Genomic DNA, 22,157 nt, shown 5'->3' with positions numbered 1-22,157 from the left:
ATTGACATAGATGCACCACGATATATAAAATAGATAATTAATAAGGAACTACTATATAGAACAGGGAACTATACTCAGCACTCTGTAATGACCTATATGGGAAAAGAATCTAAAAAAGAGTGGATATATATAAATATATAACTGCAACCATGAAATTAAAAGACACCTGCTCCTTGGAAGTGTCATAGCTTTTCTAGTTATGAGAAACCTAGACAGCGTATTAAAAAGCAAAGACATCATTTTTGCCAACAAAGGTCCGTCTAGTCAAAGCTATGGTTTCTCCAGTAGTCATGTATGGATGTAAGAGTTGGACCATAAAGAAGGCTGAGACCAAAGAATTGATGCTTTTGAACTGTGGTGTTGGAGAAGACTCTTGAGAGTCCCTTGGACTGCAGGGAGATGCAACCAGTCCATCCTAAAGGAGATCAGTCCTGGGTGTTCATTGGAAGGACTGATGCTGAAGCTGAAACTCCAGTACTTTGGCCACCTCATGCGAAGAGCTGAGTCATTTGAAAAAATCCTGACTCTGGGAAAGATTGAAGGCAGGAGGAGAAGGGGACTACAGAGGATAAGATGGTTGGATGGCATCACCGACTCAATGGACATGAGTTTGAGCAAACTCAGGGAGACAGTGAAGGACAGGGACATCTGGCGTGCTGTGGTCCATGGGGTCGCAAAGAGTCAGACACGACTGAGCAAAGAACAATAGCAACAACTGAATCACTCTGTTGTGCACCTGAACCTAACACAGCACGGGAAATCAACTGTACTCCAATAATTTTTTTTTAAGTCTGTGTTTTTTGTTCTCCTTTTAAATTTTATATGAGTGCATGTGTGCTAAGTCACCTCAGTCACGTCTGACTCTGTGACCCCATGGACTGTAGCCTGCCGGGCTCCTCTGTCAATAGGATTCTCCAGGCAAGAACACTGGAGTGGGTTGTCGTGCCCTCCTCCAGGGCATCTTCCTGACCCAGGGACTGAACTGGGGTCTCCTGCAGCTCCTACACTGCAGACAGATTCTTCACTGCTGAGCCCCGGGGAATAGTTGGTTAACCATGTTATGTGAGTTTCAGGTGTACAGAAAGATGGGTTGGACATGAACACATTCTGTGTTCTTCCTTGGTTACAGTGGCCTAGGTGAACTAAAGACAAACACCAACCTGCAAACATTTAAACGTGAAGTCATAAAAGCCAGTGGCCAAGGGCGGGCTGACCTGAATGCCAGGGGGGATGCTGTAGATGATCCGGATGGTTCTGCAGTCCGGATGCCCAGGCAGGGAGTGGGGGATGACGTGGTACTCCATTTTCCCTGGAGGCTGGGTGCCCGTCTTCACCCCGTAAATGGTCTTACAGGTTGGACACTGCAAACTCCCATCCTGAAGAGACAAGGCCCGAACTTCTAGTGTGGGAAATAGCTTTGGTCAGGACCACCCCACCCAACCTGGAAAGGTACCAGAGATAAAGGGCTGGTGTGTGAGTCCCTCTGTCGTGTCTGATTCTTTGTGATCCCACGGACTGTAGCCTGCCAGCCTCCTATGTCCATGGGGTTCTCCAGGCAAGAAGACTGGAGTGCGTTGCCATGCTCCTCTCCAGGGGATCTTCCCAATCCAGGGATGGAACCCTGTGTCTCCTGCATTGCAGGCAGAATCTTTACTGGCTGAGTCACCAGGGAAGCCCCTAAAAGTTGGGGTCAGGGGCAAAATGCACCCACACCAGTACTAGATCTTAGCTGCTCCCCTGCCTGGTCACTGAAAGCTGAAGTTTTCTCCAAAGCAACAGGAGGAACACTCTATACCAGCCCCATGCTCCATGCTCAGGGACGTATAAGAAAGACCTCATCCTTAAGAGGGAGAAGGAAATGGCAACCCCCTCCAGTATTCTTGCCTGGAGAATCCTATGGACAGGGGAGCCTGGTGGGCTGCTGTCCATGGGGTCACAAAGAGTCGGACACGACTGAAGTGACTAAGCAGCAGCAGCCCCATCCTCAAGAAGGGGACCAGGGTTTGCCCTGCTCATCAGGGTCCTGGGGGGCTTCCCAGGTGACTGAGCAAGTAACATCTCCACTTTCAGGGCTCTGCTGGGGCAATGGCGGTGGACTCTAGGTTCAGGGAGGTGAGGAGTCCTGGTTTCACAGCAGGACCTGGTGAAGTGCTGCCTGGGGGGGCAGCCTGGACAGTAAACCCTATTCCCAGGCTTGAAAACAGACAGGGGGTGAGGAGGAGCCCGTGAGTGGGCAGGGAATGACATGTATTCAATGTGCTGTCACACAGCTGGGACCAGAGCTCTCCAGGACATCTGGGTCTCCTCGGGGAAGACTGGGATCCGCGGTGGGGCTATTTAAGGATGCTTCAACCTGAACTCTACTCAGTTAAAGAAACAGCTTCCATTCAGCTTGTGTTCATGTGATCATAGGGTGGGAAGCCAAGGTCAGGGTCCCACTCTCTGCTCTGGTCTTAACTTGCTTCATGACCTTGGATGAATGACCCCATTTCTCTCTGGGCCCCTCTCACCCCTTTTAAAGAAAATAAAAAAGGCATGCTTCAAAGTGTTTAAGTGCGAAAGAGGATAAAAGACCATATCCGCACCCTTTTTGAAGCACCATGGAAATAAACGCAAAGGTACGAGATTATTCTTATATGCAGTTATCAAAAGGAGAATGAAGGTGCTAATAAACCCCTTTAAATCCAAAATAACCTCTTCAAAGGCCGAGTCCCAGTGAAACCTTTTATTGCTGGGTCAGGAAACTGAGCAGAGAATCCAGAGACACAGTGTCCATCAATAACTGAGCTCTCTGAGACACAGAAAGACCCCAACACTGGCACTTTGGGAATTTCAACCATAGGGCTACATCAGGATGAAGAAAAAAAAAAAAGTAGTCATAGTACAAAGGAGGTGTCAATTTGAATAAAAAGTGTTGAAAGTATTAGTCACTCGGTCACATTGGACTCTTTGTGACCCTACAGACAGCAGCCCTCCAGGCTCCTCTGACCATAGAGGATTCTCTATGATTCCAGCATCAAGGATACTAGAGTGGGTAGCCTTTCCCTTCTCCAGGGGATCTTCCTGACCCAGGGATCGAGCCTGGGTCGACCTTCACTGTAGGTGGATTCTTTACCGTCTGAGCCACCAGGGCAGCCCCTGTCCCCTTTTCTTCTCACTTTCAGCATGTTAGGAAGTAGGGATTGGTCTATCTCCATTTTCCAGATGGGAAATGAAGTCTCAGAGAGATTGACAGTCTTGCTGCCCGAGGTCATTTGGCTCCTCAGCCAGGGTTTGCGCTTGGGCCGGCCGCCTTTATTCTTTTCCCCCAGCAAGATATGGACAGGGCAGCCCCTGAAGGCCAGACACACTTTTGGATGAGTAAGTGGCTGGTGAAGTCGCTCATTGTGTCCGACTCTTTGTGACCCCGTGGACTGTAGCCCAAGAGGCTCCTCCCTCCATGGGATTTTCCAGGCAAGAGTACTGGAGTGGGTTGCCATTTCCTTCTCCAGGAAGTGGCTGGAGGATATCACAAAAATCACAGACTCTGATGCAATCCCAGCTGGGCCTGGAGAAATGAGTAGATTCGGAATCCCATAGGTGACCCAGGCCTAGGACAGAACACGAGAAAAGCCAAGGGCTTTAGGCGCTGTATGGAGAGACTTACCATCTGAGGACATACCCAGACTCCTGGAAACCAGCTCTGATGGGGGACCGCCCCTCCAGTATCATTGGTGGACAAGACAGGATCACACAGCCCTCCTCTCCAACAGTGGGCCTTAAGGGCCTTCCAGCTGTCCTCTGACAAAACTTTTACTGCCTTTGAAAGGACAGTGAAAGGTGCCCAAAGAACACGAATTGTAACTGAAAAGCACTCGCCCTGGGAGAAGGAAGGGTGATTGGGAAGTCCTATGCCAGCATGAATGGACACTCCCCATGGGCCCATCATTAGAGAAAACTCCCTTCCAAACCCTCAGGGACAGACGTCTACACCTCTCAGACCACCACACAGTGTAGACACTGGGAGGAGTTGGGTTTGTTGTTGTTCTTTAGTCATTCAGGCCTGTCCAACTCTTTGGCGACCCCATGGACTGTAACCCACCAGGCTTCTCTGTCCATGGGATTATCCCCGCAAGAATACTGGAGTGGGCTGCCATTATCCTTCTCCAGGGGATCTACCTGACCCAGGGATGGAATTTGAATCTCCTGCATTGGCAGGCGGATTCCTTCCTGCTGAGCCACCAGGGAAGCCCCAGGAAGTTGGGCAGCATAGCCCAAAAGGAAGGTACAGACAGATTTTGCCAACATAGTAATTTTGGTGGAAAACTGATCAGGCTGAGAACAAACAAGATCATCACTCCTGCTCCTCTGGGGTGCTCCTGCATGCACGCTCAATCGCTTCAGTCATGTCAACTCTCTGCGACCCTAAGGACCTTAGCCCAGCAGACTCCTTTGTCCATGGGATTCTCCAGGCAAAAATACTGGAGTGGTTGCCATGCCCTCCTCCAGGGCATCATCCTGATCCAGGGATTGAACGTGTGCCTCCTGCACTGCAGGTGGATTCTTCACCGTTGAGCCACCAGGGAAGCCTGGGGGTGCCTCTAAGACTCCCCAAAGCACCTGAGTGCCACTCCAATAAGGCCTCCAGGCTTGGGCGCCCCAGGGCCCACCTGGGAGGTGGTGGCACCCCCTGAGCTGGCACCCACCTTGTTGCCATTGTTGTACATGGCCACCAAGCAGTAGACGTGGTAGACGTGGCCGCACCGGGACAGCTTGCCCACCAGGTCCGGCTTGACCGTCGGCTGGGGGCCCTTGTAGCCCGACTGGGCAGTGAGGCGCTCCATGCAGATGGTGCAGTCCTGGGGCAGGAAAGGGGCAGAGGAGAAAGACCATCAGTTCCCACTCGGGCTGGGAGGCCACAGCACCTCCACGGTCTTCCGGCACGATCTCAGCAGCCAAGGAGGCTGTTACTGCTCCTCTTCCAGAAAGCCCACAAACCAGGGAACACACGCCTCTGGGAATCTAGACAGAATTCTGTCTTCTTTGGCACAGCAGAGTAACTCTTGAACTAATACCTGATGGTGATACATGCTAATTTAGGCTGCCATACAGAATGATTGCCCCTCCTTGGGGGCTGTGACTGTCCTTCCGTGGGGTCCCTCAGTGGTCTGTGGAGGAAACCACTTGCTGATTTGACCCACTGACCATTTACTCATTTAAGTGGGACGTTTGTAAAAGAACTGTATTTGAAGTGCCCTGGAGAGGCTGTAGCACGTTTCAACATTTGGGGCCAGATAACTCTCTGCTGAGGACTTCCCTGGTGGTTAAGAATTCACCCGCCAGTGAAGGGGACACGGGTTTGATCCTGGTCTGGAAAGATTCCATACGCTGCAGGGCAACTAAGCCCACACACGGCAACTACTGAAGCCCTGTGTTCCAGAGCCTGTGGTCTAGAACAAAGGAGGAGGCGGCAGAGAAAGAGATGGGCAGAGAGATCGCATCACCAGCTCAATGGACATGACTCTGAGCAAACACTGGGACAGGGGAGCCTGGCTGGCTCCAGTCCTTGTGTCTGCAAAGAGTCAGCCGTGACTCAGCGACTGAACAAACAGTTCTTCGCTGTGGGTCCTGTCCTGGGCCTTCTGAGCAAGGTGGTGGGTTCAGCAGCATCTTTGGCCTTGGTTTGCTGGATACCACCAGCATCCCCCGCTTCCCTCCAGTTCTATAAAATCGCCTCTGGTTGAGAATCTCTGATCACCATCAAGCCCATTTTTAAGTCGGTTCCCATAATTTATCACACTGCTTTGCTTAAATTCACGGTAAGGTAGTGGAGCATCAGTCAGCGGTTTGCTGAACAGGCAGGTGTGAGAGGTTAAGCCACAGCTGTGGCCCAGGACATCCACTCCGACCAACTCTGCATCAGTCGGAACCCAGAAAGCAGCGCCAGCCGCCTCCTCCAGAAAATTGGCCAAGGAGATGACTCGGGGGGTGGGGAGGGTGAACCCTGCCCCGGTGGCTGTGGACTCACCTCGTCTGGCGGATGCCGGACTTTCTGCAGATACTTCTTCAACACTTCTTCTGGGGTTTTCCCTGTGGGGACAGGATGGTCAGTGGGTCGCCAAGACAAGCTGGACATGCCAGAGAGAGGGGCGTTGTTAGCCAGGCTCAGAGCTTTCAGAAAAGATGAGGAATCATCTTGCAGTTGGATTTAAGAAAGGAAACGGGACACAGGGGTGGAGGCAGGAGCTAGGTGGCCTGAGGTGGGAGGTGTTTACGTCCACCTTATCTCCTGCGGTCACTGCCCTGACACCAGCCTGCCTAATCACAACAAATCCACTTTTTCACTGTCATGGGCCGAGTGGGCTTCCCTTCCCCACCATCAAAGAGCCTGGACCTGCCCAAAGGCTGCATCGAGCTAACAGTAATGAAAGCACTCTGTAAAGAGTTGCACGTTTCCAAACACTGGGCTGGTTTATGGCATTCGTTTCACGATGTGCTAAGGACCGTCTTGATCTGTAACGTGGCGTCAAAGCGCCATCATTTTTATGGGAAACTGGGACTTGACGACCGCAGCTTTCTAACGGTCTTCCTCCTGCCATGGTGCGGCGCCCTCTGCCCAGCTGCAGGGAGACGGTGATGCGTCCTGGCAGGGGCAGTGACTCTGGGCTCTGGGGGGAGGGGAGCCAGGCCCCTGAGAGGCAGCCTGGACTAGGAGCAGGGGTTGGCATGAGACAGCCATGCCAAGGGGCAGAGAAGGAATAAAGAGTTGGAGCCCCCTTGGCCTGAATGTCTCTGAGCTTGTCTTTCTCACCTAGACAGCGGGCAGGAACAATAGCACCTGCTCAGAGGGGCGCTCCGACAGTTAAACTCGTTAATGCACGGGCAGCCCTGCCGCACGTGGCCGGCTGAGAGTCGGGTAAGTGTTATTAATAGTAACAGGAAGAATGGGAAAGCGCAAAGTCCTATCATTTCCTATGAGACCGCCAGGAAGGCGAGCGAGTTCATTTAAGCAGAGAAAGTCGATAGACTGGAAAAGTAGGACAGGATTTCACCAAGTGGCTCCTCCAACGTCCAAAAGCTGGGGTGCAGGCCCTCCCTTCCCATGCCCTGCTTCACTTACAAGAATTAAGCTTCTGTCGACTGAGAGCCTATTGCTTGCTGAGCTAAGTTATAACACGCATATGATCCCACTGAAATGTCACCAGTTTGCAAGGGGAGGGCTTAGGACTGACGGTCGAATCATTTAGAAACTGATACTAGAGACCAGGGGTTTCCCAGGTGGTGTGTTAGTGGTAAAGAATTTGCCTGCCAAAGCAGGAGATGCAGCTTTGATCCCCGGGTGGGGAAGATCCCCCGGACGAGGAAATGGTAACCCGCTCCAGGATTCCTGCCTGGGAAATCCCCTGGACAGAGGAGCCTGGCTGGCTACAGTCTATGGGGTCACAAAGAGCCAGACAGGACTGAGCGACTGAACACACACACACACACACACACACACACACACACACACACACACACACCACAGACTCACACACACACACACACGCATGCACGCACGCACCCCAGAGCTAGAGAGAGTGGCCGCAGAGGTCAGGCTGGGTCGTCGGGGCCCAGGTAGGCACAGGTATTGACCTCTTAGCTGCGGGACTGTGAGGAGGGGGGATGAGCTCTTGAAGGAGGGTCAAGGAGCCAGAGCTCCTGGAGTGCCCAGAGGGACACGAGACAGTGGTGACTCCCACTGCCTCCCAGGACACACCCGCTGGGTACCAGCTGTGTCCGTTGCAAAGGGAAGAAAACTGAGGCTGGCTGGGGTCTCATGACTTGCAGGGGACAAAGCTGGGATCTGAATTCAGGCTGTTCGGGTTCCCATGCCCAAATGCTCCATCTATCTAGTGTATATTCTTTGTGTCACACGCTGTATCTTTATGTGTCTATATTGTTGCCCTGAATTTCTCTGTTTCTCAAAGGGTCTCCATCAGATCCAAGCCTATCCACTTTGGTGTAATCCTGAGAGTGGGGATTAGTTAGTCCATTTAGCAGATGCAGAAACTGAGGCACAGAAGGAAGGGGTGCGACCCTCAGTGTTGGAGACAGAGCCAGGCCGGGAGCCCAGTCTGTGACCTCCCCCCCAGGACTCCTTTTGACAAGGAGGCTGATACCTTTCTTGGCTTGCTTCTTGGTGGTCTTGCGGCTTGTGTTGGAAACCCCAGGGATGGATTTAATTTCGCTCTTGCTGACGGGGGGTGGGTGAAGGACCAGCTTTGGTGGCCGGGTGAGACACACGGGCAGCCCTGCTGCGCTCATGAGGATCCCAGTGATTCCTGGAAGATGAGGGCGTCAGGGAGGAGGTCTGGAGGGTCAGCCCCCAGCCCGCTCTACACTCCCCTCTTGGTAACTAACCCTACACTCCCCTCCTGGTAACCCAACTGTACAGTCCCCGCCCAGTAACGGACTCTACACTCCCCGCCCAGTAACCGACTCCACAGTCCGCGCCCAATAACTGACTGTACAGTCCATGCCCAGTAACGACTCCACAGTCCCCGCCCAGTAACTGACTGTACAGTCCAAGCCCAGTAACGACTCCACAGTCCCCGCCCAGTGACCGACTCCACGGTCCCCGCCCCCAGTAACCGACTCCACAGTCACTGCCCAGTAACAGACTCCACAGTCCCTGCCCAGTGACCGACTCCACAGTCCCCGCCCAGTGACCGACTCCACACTCCCCGCCCCCCGTAACCGACTCCACAGTCACTGCCCAGTAACGGACTCCACAGTTCCCGCCCTGTGACCGACTCCACAGTCCCCGCCCAGTAACCGACTGTACAGTCCCCGCCCAGTGACCGACTCCACAGTCCCCGCCCCCAGTAACCGACTCCACAGTCCCTGCCCAGTAACGGACTCCACAGTCCCCGCCCAGTAACCGACTCCACAGTCCCCGCCCAGTGACCGACTCCACAGTCCCCGCCCCCAGGAACCGACTCCACAGTCACTGCCCAGTAACGGACTCCACAGTCCCCGCCCAGTGACCGACTCCACAGTCCCCGCCCAGTGACCGACTCCACAGTCCCCGCCCAGTGACCGACTCCACAGTCCTCGCCCCCAGCAACCGACTCCACAGTCCCCGCCCAGTAACGGACTCCACAGTCCCCGCCCAGTGACCGACTCCACAGTCCCCGCCCCCAGTAACTGACTCCACAGTCCCCGCCCCCCGTAACCGACTCCACAGTCCCCACCCAGTAACGGACTCCACAGTCCCCGCCCAGTGACCGACTCCACAGTCCCCACCCCCAGTAACCGACTCCACAGTCACTGCCCAGTAACGGACTCCACAGTCCCCGCCCAGTGACCGACTCCACAGTCCCCGCCCAGTGACCGACTCCACAGTCCCCGCCCAGTAACCGACTCCACAGTCCCCGCCCAGTAACGGACTCCACAGTCCCCGCCCAGTGACCGACTCCACAGTCCCCGCCCCCAGTAACTGACTCCACAGTCCCCGCCCCCCGTAACCGACTCCACAGTCCCCGCCCAATAACTGACTGTACAGTCCATGCCCAGTAACGACTCCACAGTCCCCGCCCAGTGACCGACTCCACAGTCCCCGCCCAGTGACCGACTCCACAGTCCCCGCCCAGTGACCGACTCCACAGTCCCCGCCCCCAGTAACTGACTCCACAGTCCCCGCCCCCCGTAACCGACTCCACAGTCCCCGCCCAATAACTGACTGTACAGTCCATGCCCAGTAACGACTCCACAGTCCCCGCCCAGTAACTGACTATACAGTCCAAGCCCAGTAACGGACTCCACAGTCCCCGCCCTGTGACCGACTCCACAGTCCCCGCCCTGTGACCGACTCCACAGTCCCCGCCCAGTGACCGACTCCACAGTCCCCGCCCTGTGACCGACTCCACAGTCCCCGCCCAGTAACCGACTCCACAGTCCCCGCCCTGTGACCGACTCCACAGTCCCCGCCCCCAGTAACTGACTCCACAGTCCCCGCCCAGTGACCGACTCCACAGTCCCCGCCCAGTGACCGACTCCACAGTCCCCGCCCAGTAACGGACTCCACAGTCCCCGCCCTGTGACCGACTCCACAGTCCCCGCCCCCAGTAACTGACTCCACAGTCCCGCCCAGTGACCTACTCCACAGTCCCCGCCCCCAGTAACCGACTCCACAGTCCCCGCCCAGTGACCGACTCCACAGTCCCCGCCCAGTAACGGACTCCACAGTCCCCGCCCAGTAACGGACTCCACAGTCCCCGCCCCCAGTAACTGACTCCACAGTCCCCGCCCAGTGACCGACTCCACAGTCCCCGCCCCCAGTAACCGACTCCACAGTCCCCGCCCAGTGACCGACTCCACAGTCCCCGCCCAGTAACCGACTCCACAGTCCCCGCCCCCAGTAACTGACTCCACAGTCCCCGCCCAGTGACCGACTCCACAGTCCCCGCCCAGTAACTGACTCCACAGTCCCCGTCCAGTGACCGACTCCACAGTCCCCGCCCAGTAACGGACTCCACAGTCCCCGCCCAGTGACCGACTCCACAGTCCCCGCCCCCAGTAACTGACTCCACAGTCCCGCCCAGTAACGACTCCACAGTCCCCGCCCAGTGACCCGTCCTCATCTGTCTCAGTCACCACCAGATTCTTTTTACAAACGTCCGTGACACCTGCTGCTTTTGCTTTTCTTGTTTTTCACTTCTTTTATTTGTTTTTAAACTTTTCCTTTTGTATTGGGTACAGCGGATGAACGATGTGGTGACGGTTTCAGGTGAACTGCGTTTCCGTGCGTCCGTCCCCCTACAAACTGCCGTCCCGCCCAGGCTGCCATGACTGAGCTGAGTCCCCTGAGCTGGGCAGTAGCTGCTTGTTAGTTGTCCATTTAAAACAGACCAGCACGGACGGTACAGTCCACGGGGTCGCAAAACGTCGGACACGACTGAGCGACTTTCACTCCACTTAAGAGCGTTGGCGTCCATCCCAAAGGCCCTCCTAGTCGCGCCCTTTTCTCCCTTCACCCGGGGCTTCCTTACCTGCCAGCGCAGGGTTGACGGGGCTGGTCCCACTCAGGTTCTTCACGGGGACAGTGGGCACCCTACAGAAGCACAGAGCAGACACATCATGCGTTTGACAAGCGGGAAAAAAGGGTCACAGTGCTGGGAGCCCCAGAACATCGCCCACTGAGGGGGTTCCCCTCTCACAGGAATCACTTGCTCCTACTATAAAGCCGCAGTCAGCCCACAGCCAGAGCTGAGCCCTTCAAACCCCAGCAGAGCATGTCACAGCTCCGCTCAGAACCTCACAGCTCAGAACGGCCCAGGGCTCGCTCAGAGTGCCAGCGAGGCCTGTCCCGCCCTGTAGAGCCATGGAACACCCCTGCCCCGAGCACCCCCCGCCAGCTCCCCGGTATCCCGAGTCACTCCTCTCCTCTCTGTGATGTTGCTGTTCCTCCTACAGGCTGGGCACACCCCAGCCTCAGGGCCTTTGCACGCGTGGTTCCCTCTGCCTGAAGCGTTTTTCCACCTGACCTACGCTGGGCTCCCTGCTACAGATCCTTCAGTCCGGGCTCCGACGTCCCCTCCTCGGCGACCGAGGCCATCTCATTTAACGCTGCCCCCATCCCACCCCCTATCCCCCGCTGAGACGCCAAGTCCTCCTCCTTGGTCCTTTTTGCTTTTTGGCCACACAGGTCGACCTGCAGGATCTTAGTTCCCCGACCAGGGGTTGAACCTGGGACCCGGAAGTGAAAGCGCGAAGTCCTAACCACTGGACCACCAGGGAAGTCCCACTGACGGTCTTTTTAAATAAATTGTTACTTCTTACCTCCCCTCCGGAAATCTATGCTCCAGCAGGACAAACACTGCTGTCTCATTCAGAGCCTGACACCTAGCGGCATTTCACGAATATCGGTGGAAGCAATGAAAAAAAGAAGCGAGTTCAAACCCTGGGGAAGGGTGGGGTACAGTCACCTCAGAAGCTTCTGGAAGGGAGAGCCCCTTGCCTGAATCAGAAGCGCCAGCTGCAGGGCATGAGCATCTGCACTTTGAGGAGCTTCTGCTGAGAGGTGGGCAGAGAGAGCCCACCCCCGGCCCAACCTGCGGGAACCATCGCTCTAACACCTGCCACCTCTTTACCCAGACATCATTTTGCCAACAAAGGTCCCTCTAGTCGAAGCTACGGTTTTTCCAGTGGTCATGTATGGATGTGAGAGTTGGACTGTGAAGAAAGCTGAGTGCCAAAGAATTGATGCTTTTGAACTGTGGTGTTGGAGAAGACTCTTGAGAGTCCCTGGGACTGCAAGGAGATGCAACCAGTCCATCCTAAAGGAGATCAGTCCTGGGTGTTCATTGGAAGGACTGATGCTGAAGCTGAAACTCCAATACTTTGACCACCGGATGTAAAGAGCTGCCTCATCTGAAAAGACCGTGATGCTGGGAAAGATTGAGGGCAGGAGGAGAAGGGGACGACAGAGGACAAGACGGTTGGATGGCATCACTGACTCAACGGACATGGGTTTGGGTGGACTCCGGGAGTTGGTGATGGATAGGGAGGCCTGGCGTGCTGCGATTCATGGGGTCGCAAAGAGTCGGACACGACTGAGCGCCTGAACTGAACTGAACTGAACTGAGAGGCTGCCAGGAGAGACTTCCTGATGATTCGCACCCCAGAATCTGACAACCCAACTTTGAGGGCAGTCTCCCTGCTGGGTTCTGCACTGGGTCTAGTTCCCCTCCAGCTCTCTGGGGGTTGTGGGAGGGCCTGCTCCCTAGATGCCCAGCCCTGCACCTGCCTACCCCCCTCACCACCTCCCGCCCCCACTCAGGCTGATAAGGAGCTTCGATCTGCAGGACAAAAGCCACTTTTGTTCCCACAAACTGGACCAGCTGGTTTATCTGGTCTGGAGAAGGAGGAAACAGTCCAGCCTCCCCAGAGGGCACACCGAGGGCAGCCTGAGAACTGGGGGCTGGGGGCAGGGTCTGGAGAGACAGGGAGGGTGTGCCCCCGATCCTGGCAGACAGGTGGGCGTCCCCACCAAAGGGCTAGTTGGGCAGCGCTGGACGCTGGGAGCAGGGCTCGAGGAGTGGGTACATGCTTATGAAATACAGAAGGGTCCAGGGGAAGGGCCCACCAGGGGGTTGGGAGGCCTGGCTTCCAGGCCACCCCGCGGGGCCTTTGTGCGTCCGGGAGAACCACGCAGTCTCTCTGCCATTCTCGGCCATGTCTGAGTTACCGCAGCAGTAAACAGGGCGCCCCAAATCTCAGTCCCCGGGAGGAATTTGGATCTGGGTCGCATCTCCTGTAAACAGCCCAGCCCTGTGCAAATCTGGGTGATCGTTTACATTCTTGTTTCCCAAGGGTAAGAGGAAGTGGGCTCCAGAGAAAGCCTTTTCCTGCTTGGTGGTGGTTTAGTCACTCACTCGGTTTAGTCCGAGCCTGTAACCCTAGGGACTGTAGCCGGCCAGGCCCCTCATTCTCCAGGCAAGAATTCTGGAGTGGGTTGCCACTTCCTCCTCCAGGGTTTCTTTCCGACCCAGGGATCGAACCCAGGTCACCTGCATGGCAGGCAGACTCTACCAGCCGAGCCACCAGGGAAGCCCTTTTTCCCTCCTCGCTTAATGTCCCAGTTTTCTCAGCTTCTTGAGGGTGTCAAGGGTAAGCATCAAGCTGAGTGCTGGGCAGACTGTGGAGCTGGAAACGCCCGGTCACCCTCCTGCAGTATTCTTGGTGGAGGTGAAAACCGGGAGAGCAGCCTCCTGGGTCCACAGCAGTCACTGCCCAGGGGGGGCCCCCAGGTTATAGGCGCCTGAGCCCTTTGTCTAGAAATCAGCAGGCCAGACAGGGGCTGGCGAGCATCCACCCACCTCCTCCAGGGAGCACGGCTCAGCTAAGGCTGCGGGACCCGACCCCCTGTTGGCCAGTCGTCAGGGACACTCCCACCACTCCTGCCTGTGTGCTCATTTTAATTTCAGTCTCGAGAGACGAGTGGCAGGGTGGCGGGGAAGGAGGGCTTGGTGAGGGGAGAGTCCCTTTGCAGACGCCACGGGGACAGCAGTGTTTTTTCTGGGGGTTCTGAGCCAGCCCAGGGATGGTCAGCAGAACCGCGTTCTGATCTTTCCAGCGACAGAGGTCTCACTGGAGATGGAGCCGCCTGCATCCAGAAAAGAGGGCCCGAGGGGCGACTGCCGCCCTCGGGGGCACAGCTCCCCGCCTCTTTAGAAATTGCGCCCCCCCACCGCCCTGCTTGTGTCTCTGAATAATTCACGGGGTCTTTTGTTCCCCCCAAACCCTTCTCTTCAGGGCACCTCTCCCACCCTGCCGGGTCTTCCTTTTTGCCGTGGGGAAGTTGCTGGGAGAGGTCACAGGCAGAGAGAGGAGGGGCCAGGGCCGCTGGACGACAGCAGGTCGATGGCAGAGGCAACAAAGGGGATCAACATGCTCCTTAAGTGGCCGTGGGGGTGAGGGAGCTGGGGAGAGGCAGGGAGGAGAGGGCTGGGAGACGGAGAGCACCTCAGAGGGGCCTCCCGTGTCGGGGGAACAGCGGAGAAGAACCAGCTCATTTCTATAGCCCTTTTCAAACTGCGCTGCCCAGAACTCCGCCCTCCTCGGTCGCTCAGATTCCATGGGCCCTGCAGACACTAAAGCAGAGAGATAGAAGCTGAGATTTAAAGCGATCTGGGCTTCCTTACCCTCAGTTATGGCTTGGAGGCCACCTGGCTTTTGCCTAGGGCGCCAGAAATGAAGTGGTGGAGTCAGCTTAGATCTGACTTCAGCAACTACAGAGGGCCTAGCTCAGACAGTTCATAGTAATAACAATAGCAGCCTCTGAGCAAATTCTCATCACGTGCCCAGCATTAAGGTAAATCTCACTGAAAACCTCCTGTAATCCCCATGGCAAATCCTATAGGCAAGGAACTGTTCCTTCCCCCATTTTACAGATGAATAAACTGAAGATGGATGCTGCACAGCTTGTCCCGAGTTTTGCAGCCAGAAACCTGGGTCCCAGCCCGGGCGGTCAGGCGTCTAGAGGGTGAGCTCTTACCCCATGCGAGCGTCCCTCTCCCACGGTGGCAGGCGCCGGGAACTCCTGCGAGAGGTCCCGGGATGCTGCCTCATGCCAGCGTGGAGACAGGACCAGTGGCATCACCGGGCCCTGTCCCTCTGCCAGACATTTCTGCAGGTCCAGAGGAAGTCATGGGAAAAGCCCCAGCACCTGACCGGCATCTGACCATTTATAACTTTGCCTTTGAATACAACGAGGAACTGGGCTTTAGCCAAAAGAGCACTGATCGGACGAGGAGGCGAAGACCTGGGCCCCGCCCCGCCTCGGTAACACGTGGAGTGTGCAGCTCACCCTGCGGAGTTCCCTCGCGGCTCAGGGCCCTTGTCTGACCCTTGGAATGGGTTCCTGCTGGCAAGTGCATCTGGGCGGCTGTGAAGGAGTGCCCTCTCTTCACTGAGGGTTACATGCTGACTCAAGGGGTGGGCAGGGCAAGCCTGCTACCCCCAGTCCACACAGGCAGGGCGTGGACGTGCAGAGTCTAGGGCCTGCCCAACGGCAGAGGTAGGGGTAACCTGGGCCACCTCCTAGGCCACAGCATCCCCTCCTCTTCTCTCCGCCCAGGGCCAAGCCCCCTGGTGCAGAGACCCTCCTCCAGGCAGCCTGATCTTCGAAAGCTGGTGTCCACCCTAACTGTAAGCCTTCCTGAATATCTGGGGCTAGGGCTGTCTGCTGGGTCAGGCTCCTCCAGAGAAAGGGAAGACTGGCAGGTATAAGAGGCTCAATCTCACACGAAATCCGTGGCCAGCAGACAAACGTGGGGGAGGGGGTACCACGTGGACCTGGGTCTCTCTAATTTTATGATCAGGAAGACTAAGAAGGTTGATAAACAGGATTAACAGAATGGACAACACCCCAAAGTTGTCATAAGGAATGACTGACATGCACGGAACGTGTCTGGCACATGTAAGTGGAAGTGTGTGAAAGTGAAGTCGCTCAGTCGTGTCCGACTCTTTGCAACCCCATGGATGGTAGCCCACCAGGCTCCTCTGTCCATGGAATTCTCCAGGCAAGAATACTGGAGTGGGTGGCCATGCCCTCCTCCAGGGGATCTTCCTGACCCAGGGATCAAACCTAAGGCTCCTGCAATGCAGGTGGATTCCTCACCATCTGAGCCACCAGGGAAACCCCATGGTAAGCGCTTACTAAACATGGGCTGTTATTCCAATCTGGAGTCACTAGAGGCGAGGAAGTAACTCTTATGGGACACCTACGGTGTGCTGGACACTGTGGTGTGCGATTGCCAGGGAAGCCGCGTGGCAGAGTCGGAAGGAGTCTGGGCTCAAACTCCCCGTCTCTGCTGATAACCAGATATGTGCCCTGGAGCGAGTGAAACCTCTCAGGTCTTCCAAGGTAAAATGGGACCAAAAACGCCTGCTTCATGGACTTGCAGGGATTAAGTAAAGCGATAAGGCCTGCAGACTAGAAGGTGGTGGGAGCCCAGGAATGATGCCTGCTCTTCCTTGGCAGGCATGGTCTCCTTTAGTCCTCACTGCAACCCTAACACCATGGCCAGTATTTACAGATGAGCAAATTAGGATTCTATGATGTTAGGGAACCGGCTCCTATCACAGGGCCGCTGCTGCTGCTGCTAAGTCACTTCAGTCGTGTTCGACCCTGTGTGACCCCATAGACAGCAGCCCACCCAGCCCCTCGGTCCCTGGGATTCTCCAGGCAAGAACACTGGAGTGGGTTGCCATTTCCTTCTCCAATGCATGCATGCATGCTAAGTCGCTTCAGTCGTGTCTGACTCTGTCCGACCCCATGGACAGCAGCCTACCAGGCTCCTCTGTCCACGGGATTCTCCAGCAAGAATACTAGAGTGACTTGCCATTTCCTCCTCCTAGTAAGAGGCAACGTCTCCTTCAGAATCCAGACCTGCTGGGACCCCAAAGACCAAAAGGCTCCCCTCCGCACCACAGCACTGCGAGCCTTCCCCCTGCAGCCAGGGGGTCTGGAGAAGCCAAGGAGGAGCTTAAACCAGAGCAGCCCCTGGGTCCTGGTCTGACTCAGGCGATCCTCAGGTCTGAGGCCTGGGGCTCCGGACGCGCTCGAGGTGTCGCGGCAGAAGCACTTACCCAGAGGCGATCAGCACCCGGGACTGGGCGAGGGCCAGTCGCTGCAGGCTGGTCCGATTCAAGGTGGCCAGGGCCGCCCGGCCAGCCTTGCCGTTGGCCCCCGGGGGGCTGGCGGGGCAGCCTGCGGGGGCCGCCCCTGACACCGCGCTGGAGGCTTGTCTCCGAATCGCCTGCGACGACGGGGCCGGCTTCCCGGGGCCCCGGCCGACGCCCGTGCTGTCCGGCGGCGTGGCCCCGGGGCCCGCGGGCGGCGGCGGCCCCTTGACGGCCGCGGGCGGGGCAGCGCTCCTGCGGGCGGCCGGGGCCGGCGGGGCTGCCGCGGCCTTGACGCTCCTCACCAGGACGCACTGCGGGCAGGAGCAGGGCGGCGCGCGCGGCCCCGCGGCGGCGGCGGCGGCGGCGGCGGCGGGGACCCCGGGGGCGGCCGGCCAGGACGCGGCGCCCGTGACCAGCGGGTAGACGAGGTCCAGGCGGCGGCGCACGCGGCGCTGGCGCTGCGTCTGCCGGTTGATCTGGCCCATGGTGCCGAAGTCAATGACGTAGCCGAAGCCGATGGGGCTCAGGTCGATCCAGGGCCGCTGCTTCTCGAAGGCGTGTTGGATGGTGATGCCGACGTCCATGTCGTAGGGCGTCCAGGAGCCGTGGTCGTTCTCCCACTCCCACACCACGCCCTTCCCGGGCGCCGAGGCGGGGTCGTAGTAGTTGCGCCGGACTGGCCGGAGGGTCCCTGCCGGAGAGAGACGGAGGAGGCGGTCAGCGGCCACCCGGGGCTGGAACCCACGGGTGCTACCTTAAGAGGTTCCCGGTAAGCGAGTCCTACTGGGTGGCCGGCACCTTGGCTGCCTTGGCTTTGAAGGAGGCTAGGGAGGGTTCAGGGGTGCGGCTGGGGCGGCGGCAGGGTGGGAAGCTGATGAGCTGCAAGGGAAGGATGTGGGTGACGCTGCAGGGTACCCCAAAGAGTACTGCCTGGCTTGGAGTCCGGAGACCCTAAATCTAGTTTGCAGTCACATTTGTTTGCTTCATATGAGGAGCCCACAACCTCCTTTTCTCCCCCAGGAGAAATACGATAATAGCTCCTTTGCAAAGTTTTTGCCATAATTAAATGTTGCTCTCTCACTCAACATGTATGTATTTGTGCCAAGTCCTGGATTTCTCAAGCGCCCTGTCCTTGGCACTAAGGCACATAGCCTTGGACACATAGAAAGTGCTCTTAAATAATCTCTCTTCTTCCGTGACTCTCTAAAGACCTAAGCCCCTGAGGGCTAAGAGGAAAAGAACACAGGTCAGGGAAACCTAGAGAACCGAGAAAGACTCTGTCCCCACCCAGGAAGCCCACCCAGGTGGTGATGGAGCTGGCTCTCTGGACTTTTATGGGTGTGGTAAAAAAATAAAATAAAAGATCAGGGTGAGAGAACTCTCTCATATTTCCCAGCATTAAATCTTATATCAACAACAGTAATAGCGATCCTAAGAATAGCTTTCTATTTATCTAACATCTTTTATTCAAGAAGCTCAACCATCCTAAAGACAGGGTTGTGGCTGTTTAGTGGCTGTTTAGTCAAAAGTTGTGTCTGACTCTTTGCAACCTCATAGACTATAGCCCGCCAGGCTCCTTTGTCCATGGGATTTTCTGGGCAATAATACTGGAGTGGGTTGCTATTTCCTTCTCCAGGGGATCTTCCCAACCCAAGGACTGAGTCTCTTGCATCTCCTGCACTGGCAGGCGGATTCTTTACCTGCTGACCCACCAGGAAAGCCAAAGATAGGGTGAAAGTGAAAGTGTTACTTGCTCAGTGCTATCCGACACTTTGCGACCCCATGGACTGTATAGCCCACTAGGCTCCTCTGTACATGGAATTCTCCTGGCAAGAATATTGGAGTGGGTTGCTGTTGACTTCTCCAGGGGATCTTCCCACCCGAGGGATTGAACCCGGGTTCCTGCATTGTAGGAGGATTTTTACCAGATGGTAAAAATGAGACTACCATCAAGGCAGTCTCATTTAAACTGCCCAATGAGACAAAGTGTAGAAGTTCATGTCAAGGATTTGAGTCCAGATGTGTGTGAGTAAAGATCATGTTCTTCGACCTTAGATAACTCTGCCTGCTTCCTGAATAATAATAAAAAGAGGTCCTGTAATTATAAACAAAAGATAGGATAGTGTCAATCTGGATAGTCTCGGGGTGGGTGGGTAGGGGGTGGCGAGGGCAGGGAAGAGATCGGGTTCCTGCAGGGGAACAGTTAGAGCGAGATGAACCTGCAGGACTGGCGGGGAAAACTAAGCCTGTAACTGTTGCCTCTTTCTCCTCTACCTCCCGGAACCCTGAATGCAGACCCATGCCCAACCCAGGCTCATTTCATGGGTATTAAGCTCAAGGCTGAGGACGCCTGGCTTAGGGCAGGAGGGGGAGACTGGGAGAGCTCCAAGGATGCTGGAATCTCTGCATCTGTCGGCTTAGGCTCCATCCATCAGAGCGGTGGGAAAAGGCTCCCCTCCGCTGGCCCCTGACCCATCCCCTCCTCCAAGCCAGAAGGAGATACCAAGACTGGGGACAGAATCCCATTCAAAGGGGGAAGAAAAGGAACAATGACTATTGAGGCCTTTGCCAGGTCGTCACCCGCCCTCCCGCCCAGTCTCCAAGCCCCTTAATGACCCAGAACATCAATATGCAGAGGCTGGAGGGAGAGACAGAACAAGCCCCCTATTCAGGCCCGGGAGCTCTGCTGGGGGACGTGGGGGGCGCGGGAGAGGAGAGAGAAGGGGCACCCAGGAGGCCCGCGTTCACTGCCGGTTCCCCCCTAAGGAGTCAGCTCACTGGAGGACAAAGTCACGGCCTTCGGATCCAACGGAGCTTCCGGCCGCATCAGCCGCTCGGTCCAGCCTCGTTTCCCCACCTGTTTGCTCCCTCGCGAGTGCTCCCTGACGCCCCCACGCCCCCTAGGCACCAGGGCTGGCCTCTGGGGACGCCCTCCTTTGCCGTTTTCATCTACTGAAATGTTCCTTATCGTTCAGCTCTTGCGCCACTTGTCACCCGTTTCTGGACATGCCCTCCCGGTCCGGGCGCCACCCTCAAGGAGCCTGGGGAGCACGGCGCCTTCTGTCTGCTGGGCACCAGCATCCCGGCCTTTTTCACAGCACCGCCTGGCGCGGAGTTCCCTGCCCTCCAGCGCCTAATGCAGCGCGGGTGGTAATGCGGGCGCCACAGACGTGGAAGACGCGCCTCTGGGAACGCTGGCATCTGATCCCGGATCCCTGCTGCTGAGTGTGTATCAGCGGCTGTGTATGAGGAAGGCAGATTCGGGCGCTCCTCGAGCGCCTGGAGTCTAAAACCAGGCCAGGAAGTTAGGAGACAGAGGCTGCCCCCAGAAGGTTGCCAGCCGGGCAGTGTGAACAGGAAACCACACGTCCTGGGAGCTCCGGTCCTGGGCATGACTTCCTCGGGGGTCAAGACGGAGACCCGCTCCGGCCGCCCGCTCCGTGGCCGCCTCACACCCTGATACTGTCTGCCCCCACTTCCCTCACCGGCTGCCGGCACCCTCTTGGGTGCCCATCCTTCAGATCTCAGTTCATTTTCTCAAGGAAATCTCTCTGGGCCGTTCAACTGGCTCACATTCCTGCTCCTATTATTATTTTTTAACACCCATCTGGGAGGTATAGTCACACATTTCTTTGTGAGACTCCTCTGACGAACGTCCCTCTAACCCATGGGACTCCCGGTCTCACAGGATGGGCGTCCAGGAGTGTGCTCACGGCTGCGGCCCCCATGCCTGGCATGTCCTAGGACTCAGTACTTATCCATGGAACAAATGAAATAAGAACCACTTGGAGAACCTTTCAAGAAGTGGAGAGCATGACCAAGAGCCTAGGGCCGGGTGGGGGGGATATCAGGAGGTGAAAATGCTGAAGAAGGGCATCTCAGGAGAGGCAAGCTGCTGCAGGGTTGAGGGGGGGGGAGCGGTCCCAGGGAATGCCTGAATAAAAGGCTCCCCTGTCTGGCAGGACTAGAGGAAAGTATGGGCAGAGAGGAAGATAAACCTGGCAAGGTGTGTGAGAACCAGGTCACAGGTGGTCGGAAACGCTGGGCCATGAGGGCTTTTATTTCCAGGTCTCGTGGAGCCATTGAGGTTTGTGACACAGAGAGCTGATGGCACCGATGCATCCATGCTAACTGGCTTCAGTCGGGGCTGACTCTGCCAGCCCATGGACCGTAGCCCACCAGGCTCCTCTGTCTGTGAGGTTCTCCAGGCAAGAACACTGGAGTGGGTTGCCATGCCCTCCTCCAGGGGATCTTCCCGACCCAGGGATCAAACCGGCGTCTCCTGTGTCTCCTGCTTTAACGGGTGGATTCTTTACCACTGAGCCCCTGGGGAAGCACAGGCTCCCCAGAGCTGCTCTGTTTATTGAGTACTGAGGGGCTGGGGGTGGTGGTGAGGGGATGGAGGTGGGAGAAGGTGCTGGGAGCAGAAATGAAAAGCAGGTGATAGACCACAGACCCTACAGAGGGGCGCTGGGCAGGGCGTGAGCCTGAGTAGCTGAACGCTTTCTAAGTGATCCAGGATCACCTGCTTCTGAGTCTCCTGGGGAACAGAGGAGTCACCGAGGGTCGGCCTGGCTGGGGGCCGGGCCCAGAAACCTGCATGCGAACCTCTGCCGTGTTCATCATGACTGCTCAACTTTCAACTTCCTCATGTCTGTGTAGATGAGGCATCCAAATACAAAGCTAAACGAGTCACAGACTCCTGAGGCTTCCATCATGGGCAGGCAGTAAGATGGCGATGCCATTCACCAAGCAGAGAGGTGTCACAAGGAAGAGCTGGCTTTTGGAAGGAAAGATGCTGCATTCAGTTCAGCCCTGGAGGGCGAGTTAAAAACAGGAGGTGGACCTCGGCACTAAAGTCAGGGGACAAGAAGGATGGTGGGATTGCATTCTCTGAAGATTTTCAGAGACTGCTCCATCAGGAACAGGCAGGTCTTGGACCTGTCTATAGTCAGGACCCTGAGCTAGATGATGGGAGGAAATCCACTGGGTCCCAAGTTGCAGTGACT

General features: G+C 56.4%; 1 protein-coding gene across 3 annotated transcripts in view; it reads right to left on the bottom strand.

Moving 5' to 3' along the window:
• The window catches only part of DTX4 (deltex E3 ubiquitin ligase 4), a 41,528-nt gene that overhangs the window by 14,502 nt on the left and 4,869 nt on the right, over positions 1 to 22,157 (bottom strand). For all 3 annotated transcript variants that reach the window (XM_061154277.1, XM_061154257.1, XM_061154266.1), the window contains exons 2-7: positions 17,113 to 17,839; positions 11,010 to 11,071; positions 8,139 to 8,300; positions 6,008 to 6,069; positions 4,686 to 4,838; positions 1,215 to 1,376 (exon numbers count right to left, since the gene is read on the bottom strand). In XM_061154277.1, coding sequence (XP_061010260.1) covers positions 1,215 to 1,376; positions 4,686 to 4,838; positions 6,008 to 6,069; positions 8,139 to 8,300; positions 11,010 to 11,071; positions 17,113 to 17,732 — 1,221 coding nt within the window. In that variant the 5' untranslated portion in view covers positions 17,733 to 17,839. The remainder of the gene's footprint in view (positions 1 to 1,214; positions 1,377 to 4,685; positions 4,839 to 6,007; positions 6,070 to 8,138; positions 8,301 to 11,009; positions 11,072 to 17,112; positions 17,840 to 22,157) is intronic.

The sequence above is a fragment of the Dama dama genome, chromosome 1 (genome assembly GCF_033118175.1).
Source record: "Dama dama isolate Ldn47 chromosome 1, ASM3311817v1, whole genome shotgun sequence".
In the NCBI taxonomy this organism is placed as follows: domain Eukaryota; kingdom Metazoa; phylum Chordata; class Mammalia; order Artiodactyla; family Cervidae; genus Dama; species Dama dama.
The sequence above is the reverse complement of the archived record's forward strand: the minus strand, read 5'-3'. Positions and strand labels throughout refer to the sequence as shown.